We start from the raw sequence: 20,907 nt of genomic DNA, 5'->3' as shown, positions 1-20,907 counted from the left end.
TCATATCGTAAATCGAATTACGCGAAAGTAATTTGACCTCTTCGAGAAGTAATCGAGAAATAACACGGATCTTTGTTTGTTGACTTATTATAGTGATTTCGTAATATTTGAGACCTTTGATGGAAATATTTTATTGAAAATATAATGAAAATTTGCTGAAATGTATTTGAAAATCTCTCTCAATTGATCTCATTTTATTATCATTTCATTAATATTTCAGTAGAAAATTATTTTAATCGATGTTTCAGTAATTTTTCTTTAAAAAGCTACGTAATTTTCAATTCACTAAATTTTATGATACCTGATATTTCTGAATTTTTTAAATAATTTTTCAATATTACTTTTCAACTTTACACTTTTACTTTCCTTATATCACAATCTTTATTTCACAGTATTATATTGCATTTCATAAAAAAAATTATATAAATATTCTTAATAACTTTCATTTCTCTTTTCATCAATTTCATAGTACTTCATAGTACAGCAAATTATTTTTATCGGAAGGGTCTTATGAAATAAAATTAATTTTCCTTTTGTTAAGGAAAAATGTCGAATTTTTCGTCATTGAAGTTACTAACCTCGGTATTGTTGGGCAGGACCACAGTTTGAAGTCAGCCCCGAAGAGCTCACCCTCTTCGATCGTCTGTGGCAAGTGTATATTGAGCGTCTCCGGGAGGAATACGGACGTGAGTGCACCGGCAACGCTCAGCGATCCCATCACGATCAACGGAAGGACCCTCGAGTAGACTGCTAGGTGAACGATGTAGGGAAAGGTAAGGAGGCCGATGCCGGCGATAAACGAGGCTATGCCCATCGCTTGGGATCTCAGTACAGTGGGCAACAACTCTCCCACAAAGACGTAGAAGACGGCGAAGGATGCAGCGATGCCGAACTTTCCGATCATCGCCAGACATACCGTTACCCAGACCGCGTCTGCTGCGACAAAGGTCGATCGTGTGTAGAAGATGCTCAATGGGATTTGAATTTTCCAAAATTATTTACCACGACAGAGAGAGAGAGGCTAATGATAATTATAATATATATATGATAATTTTCTCTCTACAAATAACATAAATGTTTCTTAAAATAAAACAGAAAATAATTCGTGTAAATTCTGTTACTGTCTTTTTTAAAAGAGGCAAAACTTGAGCTTTACAGGTTTTGTGACAGATTTGCATCTGATGGGCAAAGCTACGCGTACAGTGCGATACTAATTTATTAAGCAGGTCGAACATTTACTCATGGATGCCCATGACGTCGGTGCAATCGACGAAACGGTAATTCCCGCTTACGTTGTGTGATATCACAATCGCCATCATGACGAATTCAATAAGTTAATGACGTTGGGGCCGCCGTGACGCAGAGGCGCGATTCAACTTAATACTTTTATTCAATCCCACAATGATAATCAAATAATATGAAGATGAGCAACGCGGCGCTACAAGTGGTCATTTCCACTTGTCCCTGGTGAAAATTAAATTTTGTGTATTACACACACAAGGATTATACATATATATTTCATAAATATATATTCTGATACGTCATGCAGTTGTCTGGAAACTGAAAACTTAATTCAAAAAATTCGTAGGCAAAGTGTAAAGTATAGGTATGTGCAGGTATTTATGGTAACTTTTTTAAATACTTAAATAGAAATATATGTGCCCGTAAAAAATAATTTCGACGGATAAATTATTCTAAGAGATGACGTTGTTTGACTTTACTTGAAATTTTTATACAAAGTTAAATGCAAATCGACAAAATAATACCTTCGGGCACGAACATGCAGGATACGCAAGCGAGTCCTCCCAACAGCATGGTCAAACACAGTACCCATCTCCTGCCCAAGCGATCCATCGCGTACCACGTGAGAACATAAGATGGAATCTCTACGATGCCGCCTATAACAAAAATATAAAAAGAATGACCTATTCGTTTTAGAATTAAGAAATTCTTTTTCCCAGCAAACGTCGAATAACTTTGCACCGATGTTATAATTTCTAACTCAACAATGTAAAAGCAATATAACACTATACATAAGACTATTGTTGAGTGGGAAATTATAAAATTAATATAATACTGTTACTTGGTGTTTGCTGGGTTAGTTCTGCACAAGCAACAAGTTTGTATCGCGCGTATATATCGTTGGGAATGACGTTTTTACCGATAAAGAAGGCTAGATAATCGGAGACACCCAGATTGGTCGTGTTATAGGACAGACCATTATACACCACCGCATTCGCCACCCAATCGAAGGCAAGAATAAAAAACTTCTTCCTGATGTTCGGATTCGTGATCAGGTCCATGGGCGTCGCAGACATCGGCGGCGCTCTCTCCTCGCCCTCCACTTCGATGTTACTGTCGTTGGTGTTCTTACCGTTACACGATATTCCTTGTCTTTTTAATATTTCCACCTGCAAATAACATATTCATACGGTATTAGGCGATCCCCTTTTACTTATGCTGCTATCAAGGAAGGTATACTGAAATACGAATACTGAAAAATATAAGCAAACGCTACAATATGAGAATTGCATATTTGATGCTCATTAGAAGAAAAGAATAATCAAATGTAATCAGTAGTTTTACATCAGTAAAATGTCAATCAATAATTGCGTAAAATTTAATTCGTAAAAATTTCACCGGTAATATTTAATCAGTGACTTTTATTTTCTTCGTAATCAGAAATTAACAGTCGTATCGTGAAATTTTTCACAGAAAACTTCGAGAACGTGGGAATTACCTCCATCTTCCTGAGAAAATTCGTGGGCACTGTCCTGCCGTTGACTTTCGCCATGTGTTGGACAATTACCTCCGCTTCGTCTATTCTGTTTTTACTGAGAAGCCACCGCGGTGACTCGGGGATGATCCAGTAATAACTGAAGAGAAGAATAAACGGCACCGACGTGGCTAACGATAGGGTGTACCAGTGCCTTAACAAATAACCCTGACAGAAAGATAATATAAAAACATGTACTGTGATCATACGAGTGAAACGATTTTTGTATTACATAGATTCTCTATCAATACAATATACATTAACATTAGAAAAATGAGACGGAGCTTTCGTCATTTATTACAATCATCATCCTAAAAAGTCCACTAGTTCCTAGAAAAGTTATAATAAAAAGAAAACTTTCCAGCAAGAAGATTGATCGCAGATTGCGCGCAAATTGGCAGCAAATTTGATTTCAGAATCTCACAAAACCATAGCCATCATGACATCCGTATTCAGCTCGTGTTTTGGCGACAGAACCTGCTGACAAGCAACCCGAGCAGATTGACAATAGAAACCGTGCAGAACCTGCTGCCAAACTATGCGCAACAAGATTTGCTCGATTTCTGCTATCAATCTATCATCAGATCACTATAGATTACGCTCGATTTCTGCCACCGATTTGTCGTCAGATCACTACAGATCCTGTTCGGTTTCTGCTGCGAATCTGCTCGCATTGCCTGTCGGCATGTTCCGTCATATTTCTAGCGGCAAATCGTTTGTTAACATAGTGACCGCAAAAAGATTTGTTGTTAAGAGTATTAATTTTTCGTTATACCAACTAAATTTTATCACTGCCGCAAAAACGTTTTGCTACAACAGCAAAATTACTTTTCCATGTAACAAATCTTTTTATTGGCACTATATTAACAATTTGCTGTGCCAATAAAATTTTTTCTCTGTGCGCGATAGACAATTTCATCCTCCCGCAGTAATATTGACTATATTAATATTGACAATATTAATATTTAAATAGTACTAGATCATCCATGTTTCGACTCTTTACGGACTCATATGTTCTTTCTTTCATAAGTTTTGTTCGTAGTATTATAATAAGTTTCAATTGTAATAGTTCGTATTATTATATATAAGTTTTAGTCGTAATTATAATAGAATTATAAATATAATTATTTATTTAATAATTTCTATGTTCCATAATATTTCAAGACACTTGTTAACACGAAATGTTGTCAAGTTCATTGTCATAAAAGCGAATATACAGGCACCGAGGACTTCATTTAAAATTTATCTGCGTGCTCGGTAACGTGGCGCGTGTGTCGCTTTGGAGACATCTGAATGCAGAATGTTTCTATTTGCATACAGCGAACGTGACCGGCCGCTCGCATTTGCATACGCTCGCTCCGTATGATACACGCTGATGGATCGCTTGCAAAATGATCCGCGTTGCACCCTCCCGTTAAATTTATTGTGAGCGCGATCTCCGCTCAGCTGCCGCGCGATAACGCGAGCCGCTTCGCGCGATAATGCGCTAACTTTTGAGACGTTCGCAACGTCGAGGTTTTTCGCGGGAGGCGGGTGTCGCCCTCGTCATTCCTTCGTATTTTACGAACGACCGCACTTACCAACAATGCTAGAAGAGACATCGCCGAGGCAAAAAACATGCAGATTACCATGCCGGCAAATGTCCGGTATCTCGGTCCCATCAGCTCGAGAGCTACAACACAATTCACCGTGCACGAGTGTCATTTGCTTCAACGTCAATTTCAACATTTCAATTTACCATCATATATCTGTAGTACTGGGATTCTGCCGGAAACTCGAAGGTGGTGTGTAAAGCCGATTTGCGTATTACGTACCTAATATGAAAGGTATCTGGTAAATGGCAGGAAAAAAGAGACCATTCACAGTCCTCAGTGCAGTGTAGATCACGTAGTTCGGACTGAAGCTCGTGGCGATGGAGAATATCACCTCGAGGAACAGGATGGCGAAGAAAGCCGTCCTTCTGCCCCATTTGTCGGCGATCCATCCGAACACAACGTTCCCGAAGAGACTACCGACGTAAAAGAACGTAGTCGACGTGGAAGGCCACCAGCTGTTGTCACATACCAGGTCTAGCTATGTGGATGTAGAATGCCATTAAACTACTTCGCCAGCGCGAGCTGGCATATTGAAATGTAAAAATAACGCGATAAGATCAATCACAGCAAATATAAATTTATAAAAGTAAGTACGCTATCAATATTAATGAAATAAATATATAAAATAAATGAGTAACAGTTTTTGAAATAAGAGTTGTAAAAGCAGAAACCGAAAGTAAAAGATAGAAAATTCGCCGATGGAACGCCATTTGCGCCTCACATGAAATATGACGGGACTTAACACATCCTCTCTTTTACGGAAAATATATGAAGTGTCCATAATTCATGGAGTACCGTTTGTGTGCAGGTAGAATGAGTTAAACTGAGCATAAAAGTCCAAGTTAAAAAGAGCAGCAAAGTCGCAAAATTTCGAGTTATTAATCATTGAAAATGGCCATGTATAGAAGCTTCTTAATTAATAACTCGAAATTTTGTGCGATTGATTACAAAATAGTAGAGAACTTATTTGCTCAGTTTAACACATTCTATCTGCACGCAAGCGATACTGCATGAATTACCGGACACCTTGTGAATACGTTATCATACAAAGAGATATCTTTATTATTCCATGATAATTGCTCGAGAAGAGTTGGGAGAAAGCGTACTTCAGTTAATCTAGAAGTGTCTACAAAATTTTCATTGTTCAATCGAGAAGTGCTGTTGGGAAAGACAAAAATGCCGAGTGGGGGAGTTAAAATGAGGCCATCACATAGTACGGAAAACACAACAAACGAGATTACAAATATCGACTGCATGGAGACTTAAGAGGGTGAGTGATATCGCGGTTAGCCCGAAGAAGTCATTGCACCGATCAAAGCGTTATTATTCTTCCTACATGAGCATGTGTCCGCGATACGCAATGCGACACGCGCAATTACGGTCGTCGCGAGACTGTTCGCGGTTTTAATGACCCTTCAACCACCGAGAACTTGCGATTGGCATATTTCCTAAGATTTGCATCACGGTATAAGAATACGAGACACAGCGAATTGAGAACGCATGTACACTCGTTCAAATTAAAAGAAGCTTTTAAACGAAAGACAGAAGACTTTTTGCCGAAGAGTTCGGATATAAACATAAAAATTCAATGGAATCGATATATTACGATGATCTAAACGTTTTCATCCAGCAACGATTAAACAGAAATATAAATGCGTAATAATTTATCGTTGCAAATTGAAAAATGCCGCTTTAGTTTTAAATTAAGTATTGGTTCGTAAATGTGGAAAATAATCTATAATAATTAGAGGAAAAACGCCTAAACTGATATAAGTATGGTAAATCAATATTCATGTTTTTCTAAAATAAGTTATATATAAGAAGGTTAAGAAATTCTCTCACTACTATCTATAATGCAATGTAACTTAAACATGTACAATCTTATAACTAAAAGTCTGAAAAGTATTGGTGTCTTGAAGCATTTTACTAGGGGAGATAGAACAGATTATATGTTGGATTTGTTGCCTTCCCTTACAGAAAAATATTATCATCTATGATGAATTAACCAGTAATAAATTACTGTTGCTCAATAATTTATCACTGGTCAATTTATCATAGACAATAATACTTTTCTGTAAAGGATTTTGGCAGCAAAAATTTGTAACAGGCTCTGCTCAGAATCTGTTTGCGCAGATTTGGCTATCTAGGTAGAAGCAACAATCTTCGAATATCTTAAAAGATAATTTGCACGAAGCAATTTTCATAGGACTATCATATATTTTGGTAGAGAAATGTTGCTGGTTTACATACATGTGCATAAATTTTCTTTTTATACTTTCAACATAAAACTTCAGATTCTAAAACAAAGTGGTATGTCGGCTTCTTTGGTGTTTTTCCTCTGCATTACATACATTTCTAATAATTTTAATGCGACTTGAGAACGACTTGTGAATCCCTAAGATTCCTAAGATTGATTCAATATCAAGATTCTAAGATTAAAATATACCTAATCATATATTTTTGCCGGAGACAGATCTACGAATGATCACGGCGTTTGACGCTGAGATTTAACAGCAACTGTCACAAAGCACCCAGTACAACCGCACGGTAGCGTATGTGCGGCGCTATTAGCGGCAAACCGGAGTGCGTGCTCGCACACGTGTGAACACACGCGTCATCGTCGCTTGGCCGATCGTCATTTGTTCGTCAATCCAGCATCGGCGACAGAGCGCGCGTACGCTGAAGAATGGAGCAGCGAAGGGAAGCTGAAAGAGTGGGAGGGATGATGCTGGATCGGCGCGATGGTGGGGGCGTTTCATCTCGTTTCGTTTACGCAGGAGGCTGCCGACGTAAACGCGCTCATGTTTATCGCGAGCGGGGGAGGGCACGCATGTGCGTGTGCTGGTTATACGGAACTTTGCACGTAAATCTCAAGCTTATATGTGGTTGCACGTGTATGCGCCCATCAGAAGGCCTATAAGGTGTATTGGTAAGCTCCCACAGTGAGAGGTGTCCATCACCCTCGTTTGACAGGAGGAACCCGGTCCCCTCCCCCCCCCACACGCCCTTTAAAGACCCCCTTCTCTAGCAATCTCTCTACATCGCTCTCTTTCTCTTTTTCTCTCTCTCCCTCCTCCCCTCCCTTACTATTCTCCCCTCTCTGGGCCCTCCTCGTTCTTCTGTAGCACGACTTGCGGGTACTCGCGCGGCGAACCGGACGCAAACATCTCGATGAGCTTAAGTTTGTCAGTGTGGATAGTGATTTTGCAGATGATGCTTTTGCAGGTGATGCGATTCGCGATGTGTTCCATACGGCTGCATTTTAATGTGAGAGTAATTGACGGTTTAAAGCGAAGGACGTTGATTGAATTTTCGGGAAATTATTTTTCAAGTCGCTATTTCCGAATGTACTCGCACATACTCGAGAGAATTTACGTGTGCATAGAAATTAGTTTGAGAATATTTGAAAAAATCGTTATTATAGCGTACATCAACAGCTAATAATAATATGATAAAATAATATAATAATATGATAAAAATATTTTAATGTATTTATTAATTTATATATCAATATTCGGAGTAAAATAAAGATTAGATTCGGTGAGATTAAACGACGATCGATGAATTTCAGTCAAATTTACAAGAAAGAACTTTTTCAAAAGAGTATCGTTGATTATACTCTGAGAGAAAAAATATTTAAAAAATAAAAGATATTTATTCGAGTGGATGCCACTAATAAAATATTTTCTTATATGAATGTTTCTACACTGAGAAAAAATTGTTCTCAAATGTAAAAATATACATTTTCTTCAATCTATAGCTTTTTAGGAAAGCATTGTTTATTCTATTTAAATAAAAGAATTTAGAGAGATTCATATAAATATATTATTAGTACTAACCAAATAAATACTTTTTTAGATATCTCTCTTTTCTCTCAGTGTATGGGTTTTCTTAAAGAGCCCACTTAGAGGGCACACATCATACATACATAACTCTATGTTCGAAAGGAAAATCAATATTTTCACAACAATTACGAAATGATGCAGCTTGAATCGATGGAAATCTCTTGTTCGTGTATTTTTCGTAAAAAATCGTCTCCCTGAGAAATCACGAGGACAAGATTGCATTCAGAACAAGAACTTATGACAACAACGCGATGCATTTCGCCGAGGATGCAATTAATGTGTCATTAGCAAAAGCAACACGCACGGCGAACGCGACTCTGAATCAATAAATACATTCGCGCAAACGACATCGCAATCGAGTGCCTATTAGCCTCAGCAAATAAAGTTCGCCCGTAGGTGTTAATGGCTTTGACACGGAGTTTGATTTAAGCAAATTGCCACTCACGGACTTTCGTGATTTGCACGAAACGCGCGAAAAAGATAAATTGCGCGGAAAGACAGCAGTACTCACTAACGATGCTATCGAGTTATTGTCAAGGCCAGGGCACGCGCGTATAAGGACACCAATAACACGCGTGCATTTTGTCACCCTGACGCACTTCGAAATCATTGATATGACCGCGATGCTGTTCATTACCGCGACTATTTATGCGGCTCGATGTGCAAGTTCGACTTTGGCATCGGAATTGGATGCGATGTCACACTAGATGACTAGGTGACAGTGTTTCTAACGACGAAAATATCGTCGTTCATGTATTATTCCCTAGACGGTTCCTTCGTCGGTCTCATGTATTATTCCCTGGACAGAAAATTACATAATTTTCTGTCTTATATATAATCCATAACGTTGAAAATCGCATAACTTTAATTATAATGATGGGATTATAATGGCTCTAATTGTAACAATTTTGACCTCGTGTACATATATTTAAGTCTAAAAATTAATATTCTTGCTTATATATGAAAATATTTATCATTGTTTTAAAACTACTTCTTTTCTATATACTAATTTTTTTTCTATGCAGGCAATGGAAAAATCAATTACGCCAACGGAATTGTTTTTCTGTGTATATCAGCGTGGCAAAGTATGAATGCGATAATAGAGACAAATTCGAGGGCGCCGCCGGATGTATGAGAATCGCTCTCAAAATCTGACAGTTTATCATCAGCAGAACTTCGCGATATTCTGTCTGAAATTCATTTTTTCTCAACTAACGTCAAAATCCAGCTGAAGATTGGATCCCATTCGCTACGCGACATTTATCTACGACTGCAACGGCTGTATCTATGCGGTGGCTACGCGAGCCGCGTATTTACACGCTCCGGATTTACGCAGACTCATGACGCAAAGAGCCATCGAGGCAAATCCTGTCCTTCCGTTTTCCGTTCTTCATCGCTATCGCTTTCTACCGTACGTGAGCGTTCGCTGATGCGTTGTTACACCCGCTCGACGCAAGAAACTCGCGGCGTATTTTCACAGCGTGAATTTAAAGGCCGGATTTGACAGGGACGTTAATTGTCGCTGGAAAAATTATTACGTTTATTATCGCGCAAATAAACAAATTCGTTGCAGAGAAATCACAGCTGTCCACTTGCAATTATCATATTATTCCCACATATATTAGGATTTCGGGCAGAAAGCCCGATAATTTTTTGTCGCACTCTCCTGGTAATACGAAAGGAAAGCTTTTTATTTAGTTTAAACGTTAATCTAAAATCAGCATTTTTCCAGCATTCTCACGTGCCTATTTATAATTCATTAATTGCTCGTTGGTCCGCGTGATATTCATAATGACACGCACCTTTCCAGTGAAACCAGTGAAACAAGCGAGAAGTAACTTTATGATATATTTGATGTGTAATTATGTTACACACGGTGAGGAATTGTAATATGACAAGTCAACCGAAATCATTGCTCGAACGAACGAAAATTTAAAAATTAAAAAATTTTTACATTTTACAAAATATGTGAGATTACATGTAAACATTACATATAAAGATAACATGTAAAGAATATATATACCAAAAAAATAAAATAAAATAATATTATTTTATACATATATATATATATATATATATATGTATATATTTTATATTATTTTATACATATATATATATATATATATATGTATAAAATAATATAATTTTAGTGATTTTATTTGATTTTTTTGGTAATTTCCTATAAGTATCGTAAATATATTTGTTTTAGGACTTAATTTCTAGAAGCGTCAATTCTCAAGCATTAAAAGAAATAGCTATTAGCAAGGAAATAAGCAATAATTTTCAAGACTATCATATATCTTAGTAGAGAACTGGTCTCCGATTTGCACATCCGTGTAGATAAATTTTCATTTTACACCTTCAACAAATCTTTAAAGCCCAAAAACAAAATCAGCTTATCAACGCAAGTTATAGAGATAAATTGTAGAACACATGGATTTCGATTATATTGGCCGGTACAAGTTAGATCCGGGCAGGAAGTGACGGATATACGTGGTGTACTCGTCTTCGGCGAGGCTGCTTGTCACATGTCGACACGGAAAAGACAATGACCCGTTCCGCGGTCTCGTGCGGCGTGGTGTCATTAGAGTGTAGCTCCTAAATCGAGCACAATAAATCATCAGATCGGAAGCAAAATGTGCCGGCGAAGCTGCCCACACGTTTATTCGTTAACAGCCAGCGTTGTCTCGCCCGTTGACAAACACGTCCGCGAAGGTAATCCCTTGATAACTATCTCAAGGAGAAATATATTTGCCAAGGAAAGATACGATGGGCCAATAAGAGCCAATAATCGCGGCTGTTGTAGTGACGTGAAATTAAAATTATTGTGGGAAGATATAAACGTTCAGCGCAAATATATTCGCCATTTCTCAGTGAAATGCATTTCGTCGCACTGAGCGAACTTGTGTTCGCGTCTCATAAATTTCTCGTAGCTCGTTACGAAAAAACGTTGGAAAAAAGTAAATGATAAGTATTTCAACGAAAAATCAGTGGCATCAATATGATACGCACGTTACGTTTTGATACACTTAGGATTTTTCATTTTATGGCTAACTTGTTTAGACTTAACTGACGATAATGCAAAAATTATGTTTTTCTATTCATGATTAATCATTAATTGATGGTTTTGTAGTGGTAACTTTTAAAATTTAATGATTAAAATTAATGATTTCATGAATAGAAAAACATAATTTTTACGTTATCGTCGAGTTAAGCCTAAGTCACAAGTTAACTAGAAAATGAAAAACCGGACCTAAGTAGTAATCCTCGAAATCAATCATTCTCGAGAAACGCTTCAGACACGTCATTCATAAAGGTCTAACAAAGAGAAGTATACAGAAGGGTACGTAAAAGATGCGACTCATTCGGAAACGGGCGGCTTGCAAACGATGAAACGCGAAGAAGAGAAAAGGGAAAGAGAGAGAGAGAGAGAGGGAGAGAAAAAAGAAACGGAAGCTTGTCACGTTGAATCCGGCAGCGGCTAAGTACGTAGGAACATATACCCTCTGCATGAAGAGAGCTGGTAGTTTGCGCGAGGCGTTTGATGTGACATATCACATGACCGGATGCGGGGGTAGGTAAATTGGTCGGCAATTGCTGACGCCACCAGAGCTGCAACCTATCGGCCAGTCACTCGGTCGCTCATCAACCTTGTTCACCTGTTGATGATTCTCGGCCGTTTTAGTTCTGGCGTGAATCAGCGAGCGCGAGATCTTAGAAATCCGTCGCGTCGATGGGAAACGGCGCCTACGTCACCTCGCGCAATTTCCTCGGCAATTTCGGCCCGCAGGATGAATCGTTGACGGTGACGTCGACGGATGGATCGACGCGCCCGCCGCGGCGTCACTCGGCCCGCGCGATTCGGATCTTCGAATTTTTATTCCGTTCACAGGCGACAAATTTGCAGTAATTCGCAGCAATAACGACTCCCCGGTTGATATTCAGCCCGCCGACTACGTTTAAATTCGCGAATTCGATAATGCACGACACGCATGCAGACTGACGAGATTTATTTTCCACGCAGAGATCGCATTAAATTAAATCCCGCTGCGGAGGAGAGGCTAAATTCGGCTCGTCATATTTCACGTCGCTTGAATAAATTTCGCGGATGATTAATTGAACGGACGGAAATGCAAGGGTTGTAATTCATGTAATCGCGGATCGCAGTGAATAAAAACGACGGGACATACAAACACGTCCGAGGGCGAAGCAGCGCGAGCAAATATACAATGAACGCGATATCGCCTAAATAAGCTTAATGTTCCGCTTATCAGATATTTTGAGGAGCGCGAGCGAAGTATGTGATAATACTGATTTATTCAGAATCAGCGTCATAAATACGAATATTCGGTGATCATTAATAAACGCGGTACTAAATACGCAGAATAAATATGATCAATATGCGATTTCGAGATAAAGCTTTTACCCGCGTCGCCGTTAGATTTCGATTCGAGGTAGTTGAGGTAGTCGGAAAATTAATTTTCTTATGAATCTTCTCAAATTTTAACAGCGTATTAATCGAAATGCTTTGAGATCGTGACGCAGTTTTACGCGAAAAATGCGCACAATAATGTACATTCGATTGTCGATCATCGCGACGTTATTATTATTAAACAACAGTTTTGTTGACGACGGAAAGTATTTTAAATAGAATTCTAACCTACCGAATCGTGTAAATCGATAAGTTGATGCACGTACAATGCTGCAAATGGAATTAAAATCCTCGCAGTATGATTAAATCGATATAATTGGACGGAAAAGTAGGGGGAAAAACATGCTTAGATCCTCGACCCGATGTATCGTGATCCCCGCTGCCTTAATGGACAATAATGTCTTAATGAACACTTACGACGCCGCCACGTGACCGCAAGGCCTATCCGTCGTCCCAGTTGTAAAGTTGTTTTCTTCAGTATTCAAATATACGGCATACATATAAGGAATTCCCGTGACTTCTTTCGGAAATGCGATACTCGGTGTTACATTGATGCGGATTAACGTGGACTTAATTCGCGTCATCTTCTGAATGCGTCGTTTCGCAACGAAAACGAAGTGCAAACTCGTAGGCACGCTACTGACGGAAAGAACGAAATAATCTGAAGAAGCAAGACGGAGCCCGTGTTCCATGTTTGCATTTACCAACGCGACTTGTCACGATCTATATTCCAAGGAAAAATCGCGTGCTTCGTGTCCCCTCGAATCTCGTTTGGCGTTGTGGCGGGCGGAGGCTCAATCTCCGAAATTCGCCGTTAAGACAATGACGAAGGCGAGGCGAGATTTCGCGAGGTTTCGTTTCAACAAGATGACCCGGCAGACGGAGGATGTGACGAATCATTTAGGGTAGGCCCGCAGACAGTGGCGGCTGCTAGTTGAAGATGTTAATTCGACGCCCTCTTGACCTCGCGTTACGTTGGAAAAATTGCGCCGCGTGCTTGCGCGTTAACTTACGACATGGTCTTCCTTAATGATTCCGGCAAAATCAAAGAATACTCGACGTCTTTCTTATTGCTTTTCCATCGGTAATTTCGTAAGAATATCCGCGTATTGTCATTATCGTATATTATCATTAATTTCTGACAACACCGGCTCCTCTTGATTCTCTTCATTCTCTTCATTCATCCCACTGTCGCAAATTTCTCGATTGCGGTAACAATCAAAACAATTGCGGTATGTGCGAAGATGTAAGCTGCTAGGGGCAGCACAAGATCTAAGAAATAGAATTGAAAATTGCTTCTCGCGATTCGACGGAAAAAAATTATTTTGCTGTTGTAGCAAAACTATTATCGCTACTGCCTATTCGTTATTAATATCGACAGCGATAAAATTTAGTTAATTAGCGTAACCAAATTAGCGAATGATTCATAATTAGCAGTAGAATAGCTTTGTTATCAGAAAAGAAAAATTCTGCTAAATAAATCTGTCGTCGGGATAAGTTAATTTACTGTTAGAATAAAGTAATGTTTCCCTACATTTAATAATTTGTTTTTATAGTAAAATAATTTGTGGATTCAGTAAAATAATCTAACGAAAAAATAGTGATTAGTATTCTTAACAATATTCTTAAATCGCTTTGCTACCCTGACATAGTAACCGACAAATTTCGTTGCGACAACATACAAATTTACCGGGTCAGCAAATTATTTTTCTCCGCGTATACTGAAAGAAAAAATGTGGTATTTATAATTATCTAATTATTATAGTGAAAGAATTATAATCAGGAAAGATATTTCTCTAGTAAGTGTTATTATTATAGTGTCAATGATAATAAATTCACGTACATAACGTTACTACTATTTTTGTGGTTAAAATCATAAAAAGGGTATATATGAGGCCGAGAACAAGAATTAGAATTTCTTTCAATACAGATATAGAAACTTTGTGTTCGACATTTTGTCCCACGATAGCGCGCCTAATCGGGCCTAATCGCGCGTAATCCGCGCTCCGCGGTTTAATCCGTTCGCGCCAATCATTCTCGTCATCGCCGGCAAATACTTCACGGAAAGTCGAGATCATCCGTAGAATGCGCGGGATCATTAGGAAGACACGTAACTTCATTCCGCGAACGGGACCGCGCGACATGTCGCACGCCCGACGCACCACGAGCCCCGGTGCACACCATGAAGACAAAGGCCAAGGCAAAGCGGGTCGTGAAATCCGACACTGGACAGGGAAAAAACACACCGGCGATGATTAATGCGTCTAGGAATATTAAGCAAATCGTCGAGCACACTTTACGCGAGATTACGTTAGAGCAGCCCACTCGCGCGCGCGTGCGCAAGAATCGTCTCTTTCTCCTTCCGCGTCGTCTACGAGATGAGTGCCTGCTGATTCTGTGATACCATCGAGAATATACGGGAGGCCTTCGATGTGATCGATGAAACTACGTGAATTAATTTACCGCTTAACGAGACGTTCGAATCGCTGCGGACGCAAGATGATTTCTCTTTTATCATCTAAATTTCTTAAAGAGAGATTCCGCTCGAAAAATGACCATGGAGTCGCAGGAATTTGAGTAACCTTTCACCCATATTTGGAGTAAATTTTCCATATTGAATCGTTGAGTGAAACCCGAAACTGAACAGTGAATCTGATGTATTCCACCGTCACGGGAACAAGTTCACTCCAATCGATTGAAACTTTCGCCCAAACAGTGTCAGAATCCACGTTTTGAGCTTGAATGAAACATTCACAATGGTGATATTTTCACTGTAGCTTTGAATTTTGGGTGAGATTTCACTCCAAGAAATTTAGAATGCAACCTCGAGATAAAACAAGTAGCTGCACGTGTGTTAAAGAAAAGAAAAACTAGAAAGCACAAAACGTACCCCGATTATACTAGGGGAACCCGGAGCATAATAGGAATATTAAGGTTTAAACATGTTTTAAACATATTAAAAATAAATAAATCAACTTGGTTTTACTTCAAAATATTCTTTGGACTAACCTCTATAAGAAAAACACAAGTTTTGTAACGAAAGAATAGTTTAAAAGGACGAAATTATTATTTTATTGAAAGCGTGCATTAATTTCATTATGCTTCTTATGCGAGGCATAATGGGATACAAAATTTATTTATTTCCCTAACATTAACATTCAAAACTTTTCAAAAGTTACTTAGAACACGTAATATATGTATGAAGTGACTTCTAACAGAGTGACATTTAACAGTAATTATTACAGAACATTTAATTACACGCATCTCTAAAAAATTATCGATCATATCCTATTATGCCCTATGGCCACTATACTTATAGATTCCCATAATTCGATTAATTTGTTAAAGAAATTCAGCGGTTTGAATCATATCCTTCTTGTATTGTGCAATTGACATGATTATTATTTAGTGTAAGTAGCACTTCTCTCACACAAAACAGAAGTTAACATTGACGCTTAGATCGCTTTCTTTTTTTTTTAAGTGATCCCATCTCTTTTCAACAACTATTATTGCCCCACTCGCTATCACTGCACCACGAGACATGAATGCTTCGAATGCCTTATTATCAGGAAATGAATCGCCTCGACAGTGCCAGAAGCGTATACGATCGCTATCGTGCTTCCCCTGCGAATATGAGCGTGTCGCTTCGGTGAAAGAGAGAAAGTCGAGTTTACCTCGGTCACAAGGGTGCTATCGTAATCCCTGGTGTCGTAGTTCCAACCGTATCGACACTCGCTGACCGGCCAATCGGGGCTACTGACCGGCGGCGACGGCAATCGAGTCGTCGGATGAAACGACGAAGACGTGGTAGACGTGAAAGTGTCATCATCGGTGGCGTTATGCAGACTGGCACGCTGCAACCACGAGTCGATGATCTCCGTATAATTCACGTCATACATTTGACACTTGGAGTAAACTCTCCTGCCGTCAGACTTGACCGAGTATGGCAGCGACAGAGCCTTTCTGTCCTCCAAAGACATCAAATCCGTCAGATTCTCCAGCTCCGGTATCCTGCACCAGTGTTCCGGCGAGGCACTCACGAACACCTGTTTCGTAATCGCGAGTCTTAATTGAGATCAGGTAATTCGAGAGAGTCCACGAGTAACACGAAACTCGAAAACCCAAAAAAGTTGCTTGAAAATATATTGAGTTACTTTCATACATCTACTCCTTATTATTTCGTAATGTTGTTCAATCCGATTCTCCCCGGGGACAATTGAATCTTTTCATCAAATGATTTGTAAGCGACATATTGTTCGTTATATTACCGTGTTTGCTGTCGAAAGAAGAGATGTGTAACAACCTAAACATAATCTAAACTCGTGTGTCCCCTAATTCAATAATAATTTTTCAGTCTATTATATTTCGGAGTAGCGGGCAAGAACTTTTTTAAACACAATTATATTTAAAGTACACAGAGAGAAAAAACATTTAAAAAATTAAAAAATATTTATTCGGTGTGTATCAACAATATATTCACTTAAATTTAAATTTCTTATTTAAAAAGAATAAATAACCGCTTTCACATGAAAAGCTACAGGTTAATAAAATATATATTTTCTTATTTGAAAAGAATTTATTCCCGGTGTAAAAATATGTATTTTTGTATAAATAAATGTTATTACACCGAAAGAAAAAAATACTACATTCAAGTAAATATTTGTTAAGCAATATTGGGATAATTATTTTACTTGGATTAAGTAAGTAATATTAAGATTGTAGCATTTTTTTCTTTCAGTGTAGTACTCATCGAATAAATATTTTTTATTTCTTAGATATTTTTTTCCCATTGAAAAAAAAATATCTCTTTTTCCTACTCGATCTTTCACATTCAATGTCCTATTACTATTCGAAACTATAGCGACCAAATCCGCGTTTCAACGATCCCCGCGACCGATAATGTGTTGTACAGTGGTACACACAGAAAAATATATACTGTATTCAAATAAATATTGTTTGTTTCAAATATTTTATAAGTTTATATATCGGCAAGTATATCATCAGTTCATCATAAGTATCAAATTTATTCCAAATATATTCTGAATCATAGTAAGTTTCGTATTTTAATCAAGAATATTAAATTAAAACACCAAAATTAAAACTCCGATTTATAATATTCTTGAAAAAAGAACACATTTTTTTTTTTTTTTAATAAATGACAATGAGCTTTACTAATATTTGTGATGAGTGCATTTTAACATTATTATCAAGAAAATATTCTCTATTCAAGATTGCCATTACGCAAAAGAATAAAAAAAAAACAAAATAATTATCGTAGTACAATAATATTTTTCTCCGTGTACCTACGAAGCTCGCGGCCGCGCTCTGCCGACATTGCTTACCTGCGAGAACGCCAAGAAGGCGGCCGGCAGGGTGGCGGGTATGCACAGCAAGTAGTACATGATGTTCTGATATCGGCCTTTCTCTCCCACGTGTACCAGCACCTCGTCGAAGTCGATCGAACTCATCTTTCCGGCGATGGCACTTTGCCGCGTCTCAACAGCTTGACCACGACGAGGACGACGACGAGGAGGACCAGCACGGCGACGATCGTGCACGATGCGACGGTAGCGTGGTACACCTTCGAATTACACGGCATGACCGCCGTCGCTCATTCTCGAAGGCAGCCACGCCGAATTACAAACACACGTTCTCGCGCCCCCTTCGTCCGCACCAACGCGTCAAGGAGGAAGCTCTTTTCCTCCTCCTTGGCGCTATCAGCCCTCCTTCGTCTCTGCCACCTCCGCCTCCTCCTCCTTCTTCTTCTTCTCGTCCTCCTCTTCAGTCTCCTCGTTCTCCCGCCTCCCTCCGACGTACCCCCGGCGAACCGAATCGGGCTGTTTCGAGAGCGACGGCTTTTCCACGTTTCGGACGCGTGCTACGACGCGAGCGTCACCTGGCACACGGGGTCCAAGGTCGCGCACGATATCGCCAAGGTCACGAGTAAGCTCAACGAGTCGCGGCCGATCGGCACCAAGCTGATCTGCATCGGGCTGGGCTGAGCGCTCTGACAGATCTCCGTCATAGAATCCCGTCGCATCTCATGTCTCATATCGCACGTCTCTCTATTCGTCAAGTTCGATATCAACACCGACGAAGGAAAGGCCCCGGAGGGCGCGCCAGCTCGATCGAGGTAACGATCAGTTCGGTTCTCCGAGCCAGGGCATTGTGTGTTCCGATCGTGCGAGCTTCCGAGGATCGAAAGAAAAGAAAATCAACAAGAGAGAGAGAGAGAGAGAGAGAAAGAGAAGAAGAAAAAGATTGATAGCACACTTGGTTGCCGAAGTCCGAGTAGCGCTTCCGGCTCGGATGGTCTGTTTTCACTTACAGCGCGCACCTCGCTCTTACCTACCTACGAGGAGCTCGCGTCAGTCTTCGGTGCACATGAACCCCCTCGCGACCGAGGGATTATCCCGCACGATCACCTCGAGCGACTCCGAGCGTCGGCTCCGCTCTGAACCACCCCCTGCTTTCGTTCGATCAAGCACTCTTAGCGCGAACTACTTCCACTGAAGATACCGATTCGCACTCGATCGCGATCCGCACTCGCGTCGACACGTTCACTAACCCTCGCTCGTCGGACTGTTTACGGAAGTGATGAAGCGCGTCCACTTGATCCTCTCTCTCTCTCTCGCTCTCCCGCTCTCTCGAACGTGTGCGCGCGTGCGTTCACTCAACAAAGCGTGCTTCTCTTCCGCGCTCGTTGCAGCCCGCTCGCTGCGACCGGATTCGCGCGAGGCTCTCGACACCGTCCGCGGCTCACTCGCGCGACAACGCACCTAGTTCTGCGGCTCGAGGGACGGTCCCTTCATCCTCGCGCGCGTTCACGCTCCGCGTCCGCCCACCACGTCACGATCGCGATCACGAGCGCGTGGATCCGGCGAGAGCGCGCTGAGACTCTCGTCGCGCAAGTTTCACGCTTCTCCACGTCCTCGTCCTAGAGCGAAAGAGCGGCTCGAACGCCGCGGGCATCGCGGCCACAGCGATCAGCCATTGCCGGAGAAGACCTCCTCTCTTCTGACCCTACCGAACATCATCTTCGTCGGAGTCGCTGCTCCACCTCCTCCCGCGGCCGATCGAGAGTCGCCGCTGCCGCCGCCGCCGTCGCCGCCGTCGTTCCTCGTCACTCCTCGTCGAGCGCCTCGCCGCCGCAGTCTCCGGACGCTCGTCCGCCTCGTCGCTTCGTCTTCTCTCTCTGTCTTTCTTCTGCAAATGAAATTCTCTTCATAACGCGCGCGTTATCGCCGGTCTCTCTCTCTCGCGAGTGCCATTCGCTGCTTTCCGCGAGTGCAACTCGCAATCGCGCGACTCTCATGACAGCGATGATAACACCGGACTGACGGTGGACTCTGACGTAAGAGAAATCGGTTCCGCGTCCGTCGGCCGCCTGTCGGTCGCGGAAAACACCGTCGTCTCTCGCGGAAAAACAGACGCGCGAAACGCTCGGTTATCTCGGGAAAAAAAGCGACAGGATAGATATCGCGTGCAGGCGGTTATCTGTACAAATGATGAGAGGCCCGGGAGTAAATATCGCGAAATGGACAGCGCGCGAGATTAGCGAAAACTCTCGGCAGCGAAAACAAAGCCTCCCTATGATGACCTATTTTTTTCTCTTTACTCTCTGGGGGAGAGGGGGAATAAAGAAAAAAACTTTTTATTGATAAAATCCGCGCGGGTGTCTCTTTCGACGCATTCTTTTCAGGCTGCGATTCATTTCTTCGCCCGCCGACTCGTCCACGAAGACACGGCGCGATCCTCATTGTCAGACGTACCCGCGTCGAAATTTTAGTCCTTATAACATTAAGTCTAGTTTAGTTCCACATTAAGTTTCCGAAGATCTTCTATTGTGCTCCTTCGATGCTACAAATGGGAAGTTATTGGGAAGATATTGAAAGTTTTCTCCACTTGAAGACTTAACATTAGAACCGACGATGGTGCCATTTTGGCTGCAATCTTTAAAATTGCTATAGATGATACACATTCTTGTATTAGTTAATGATTTTTCTCAACTTTTTATCATTTTGAATATGAATATAATCTTAAATAATGCAAATAATATCAAAATTACTCTTCAAAAACCGAAAACAGAAGCCAAATTAATATCTATGGTTTTAGTGTTAGTATGGATTTAGTGTTAAATACACAGAAGAGAAATAGTCTTAAATTCAACGATAGATTTTCTCATATATAAGCAAGAATAATATTATCAGAAGATTTTTTGTAGTTTTATATTGAGTGCAAGTAATACTTACATCGATA

The 20,907-nt window shown here is 40.4% G+C and overlaps 1 protein-coding gene across 2 annotated transcripts in view; it reads right to left on the bottom strand.

The window, feature by feature from the left end:
- LOC106749491 (organic cation transporter 1-like) overlaps nt 1-20,907 on the bottom strand; it is a 30,280-nt gene that overhangs the window by 477 nt on the left and 8,896 nt on the right. Inside the window, exons 2-9 of one of the 2 annotated variants that reach the window (XM_014628991.1) lie at nt 17,991-19,854; nt 16,323-16,694; nt 4,591-4,849; nt 4,357-4,448; nt 2,741-2,944; nt 2,162-2,411; nt 1,767-1,898; nt 579-933 (exon numbers count right to left, since the gene is read on the bottom strand). In XM_014628991.1, the coding sequence (XP_014484477.1) occupies nt 579-933; nt 1,767-1,898; nt 2,162-2,411; nt 2,741-2,944; nt 4,357-4,448; nt 4,591-4,849; nt 16,323-16,694; nt 17,991-18,116 (1,790 nt within the window). In that variant the 5' untranslated portion in view covers nt 18,117-19,854. Of the gene's footprint in view, nt 1-578; nt 934-1,766; nt 1,899-2,161; nt 2,412-2,740; nt 2,945-4,356; nt 4,449-4,590; nt 4,850-16,322; nt 16,695-17,990; nt 19,855-20,907 lie in introns of those variants that run through there. The other variant, XM_014628992.1, reaches the window with a different exon arrangement.

This window comes from Dinoponera quadriceps, unplaced genomic scaffold (assembly GCF_001313825.1).
Source record: "Dinoponera quadriceps isolate SergipeBrazil2010 unplaced genomic scaffold, ASM131382v1 scaffold3897, whole genome shotgun sequence".
Taxonomy (NCBI): domain Eukaryota; kingdom Metazoa; phylum Arthropoda; class Insecta; order Hymenoptera; family Formicidae; genus Dinoponera; species Dinoponera quadriceps.
Note: the sequence above shows the minus strand (reverse complement) of the source record. Positions and strands in the feature narration are given on the sequence as shown.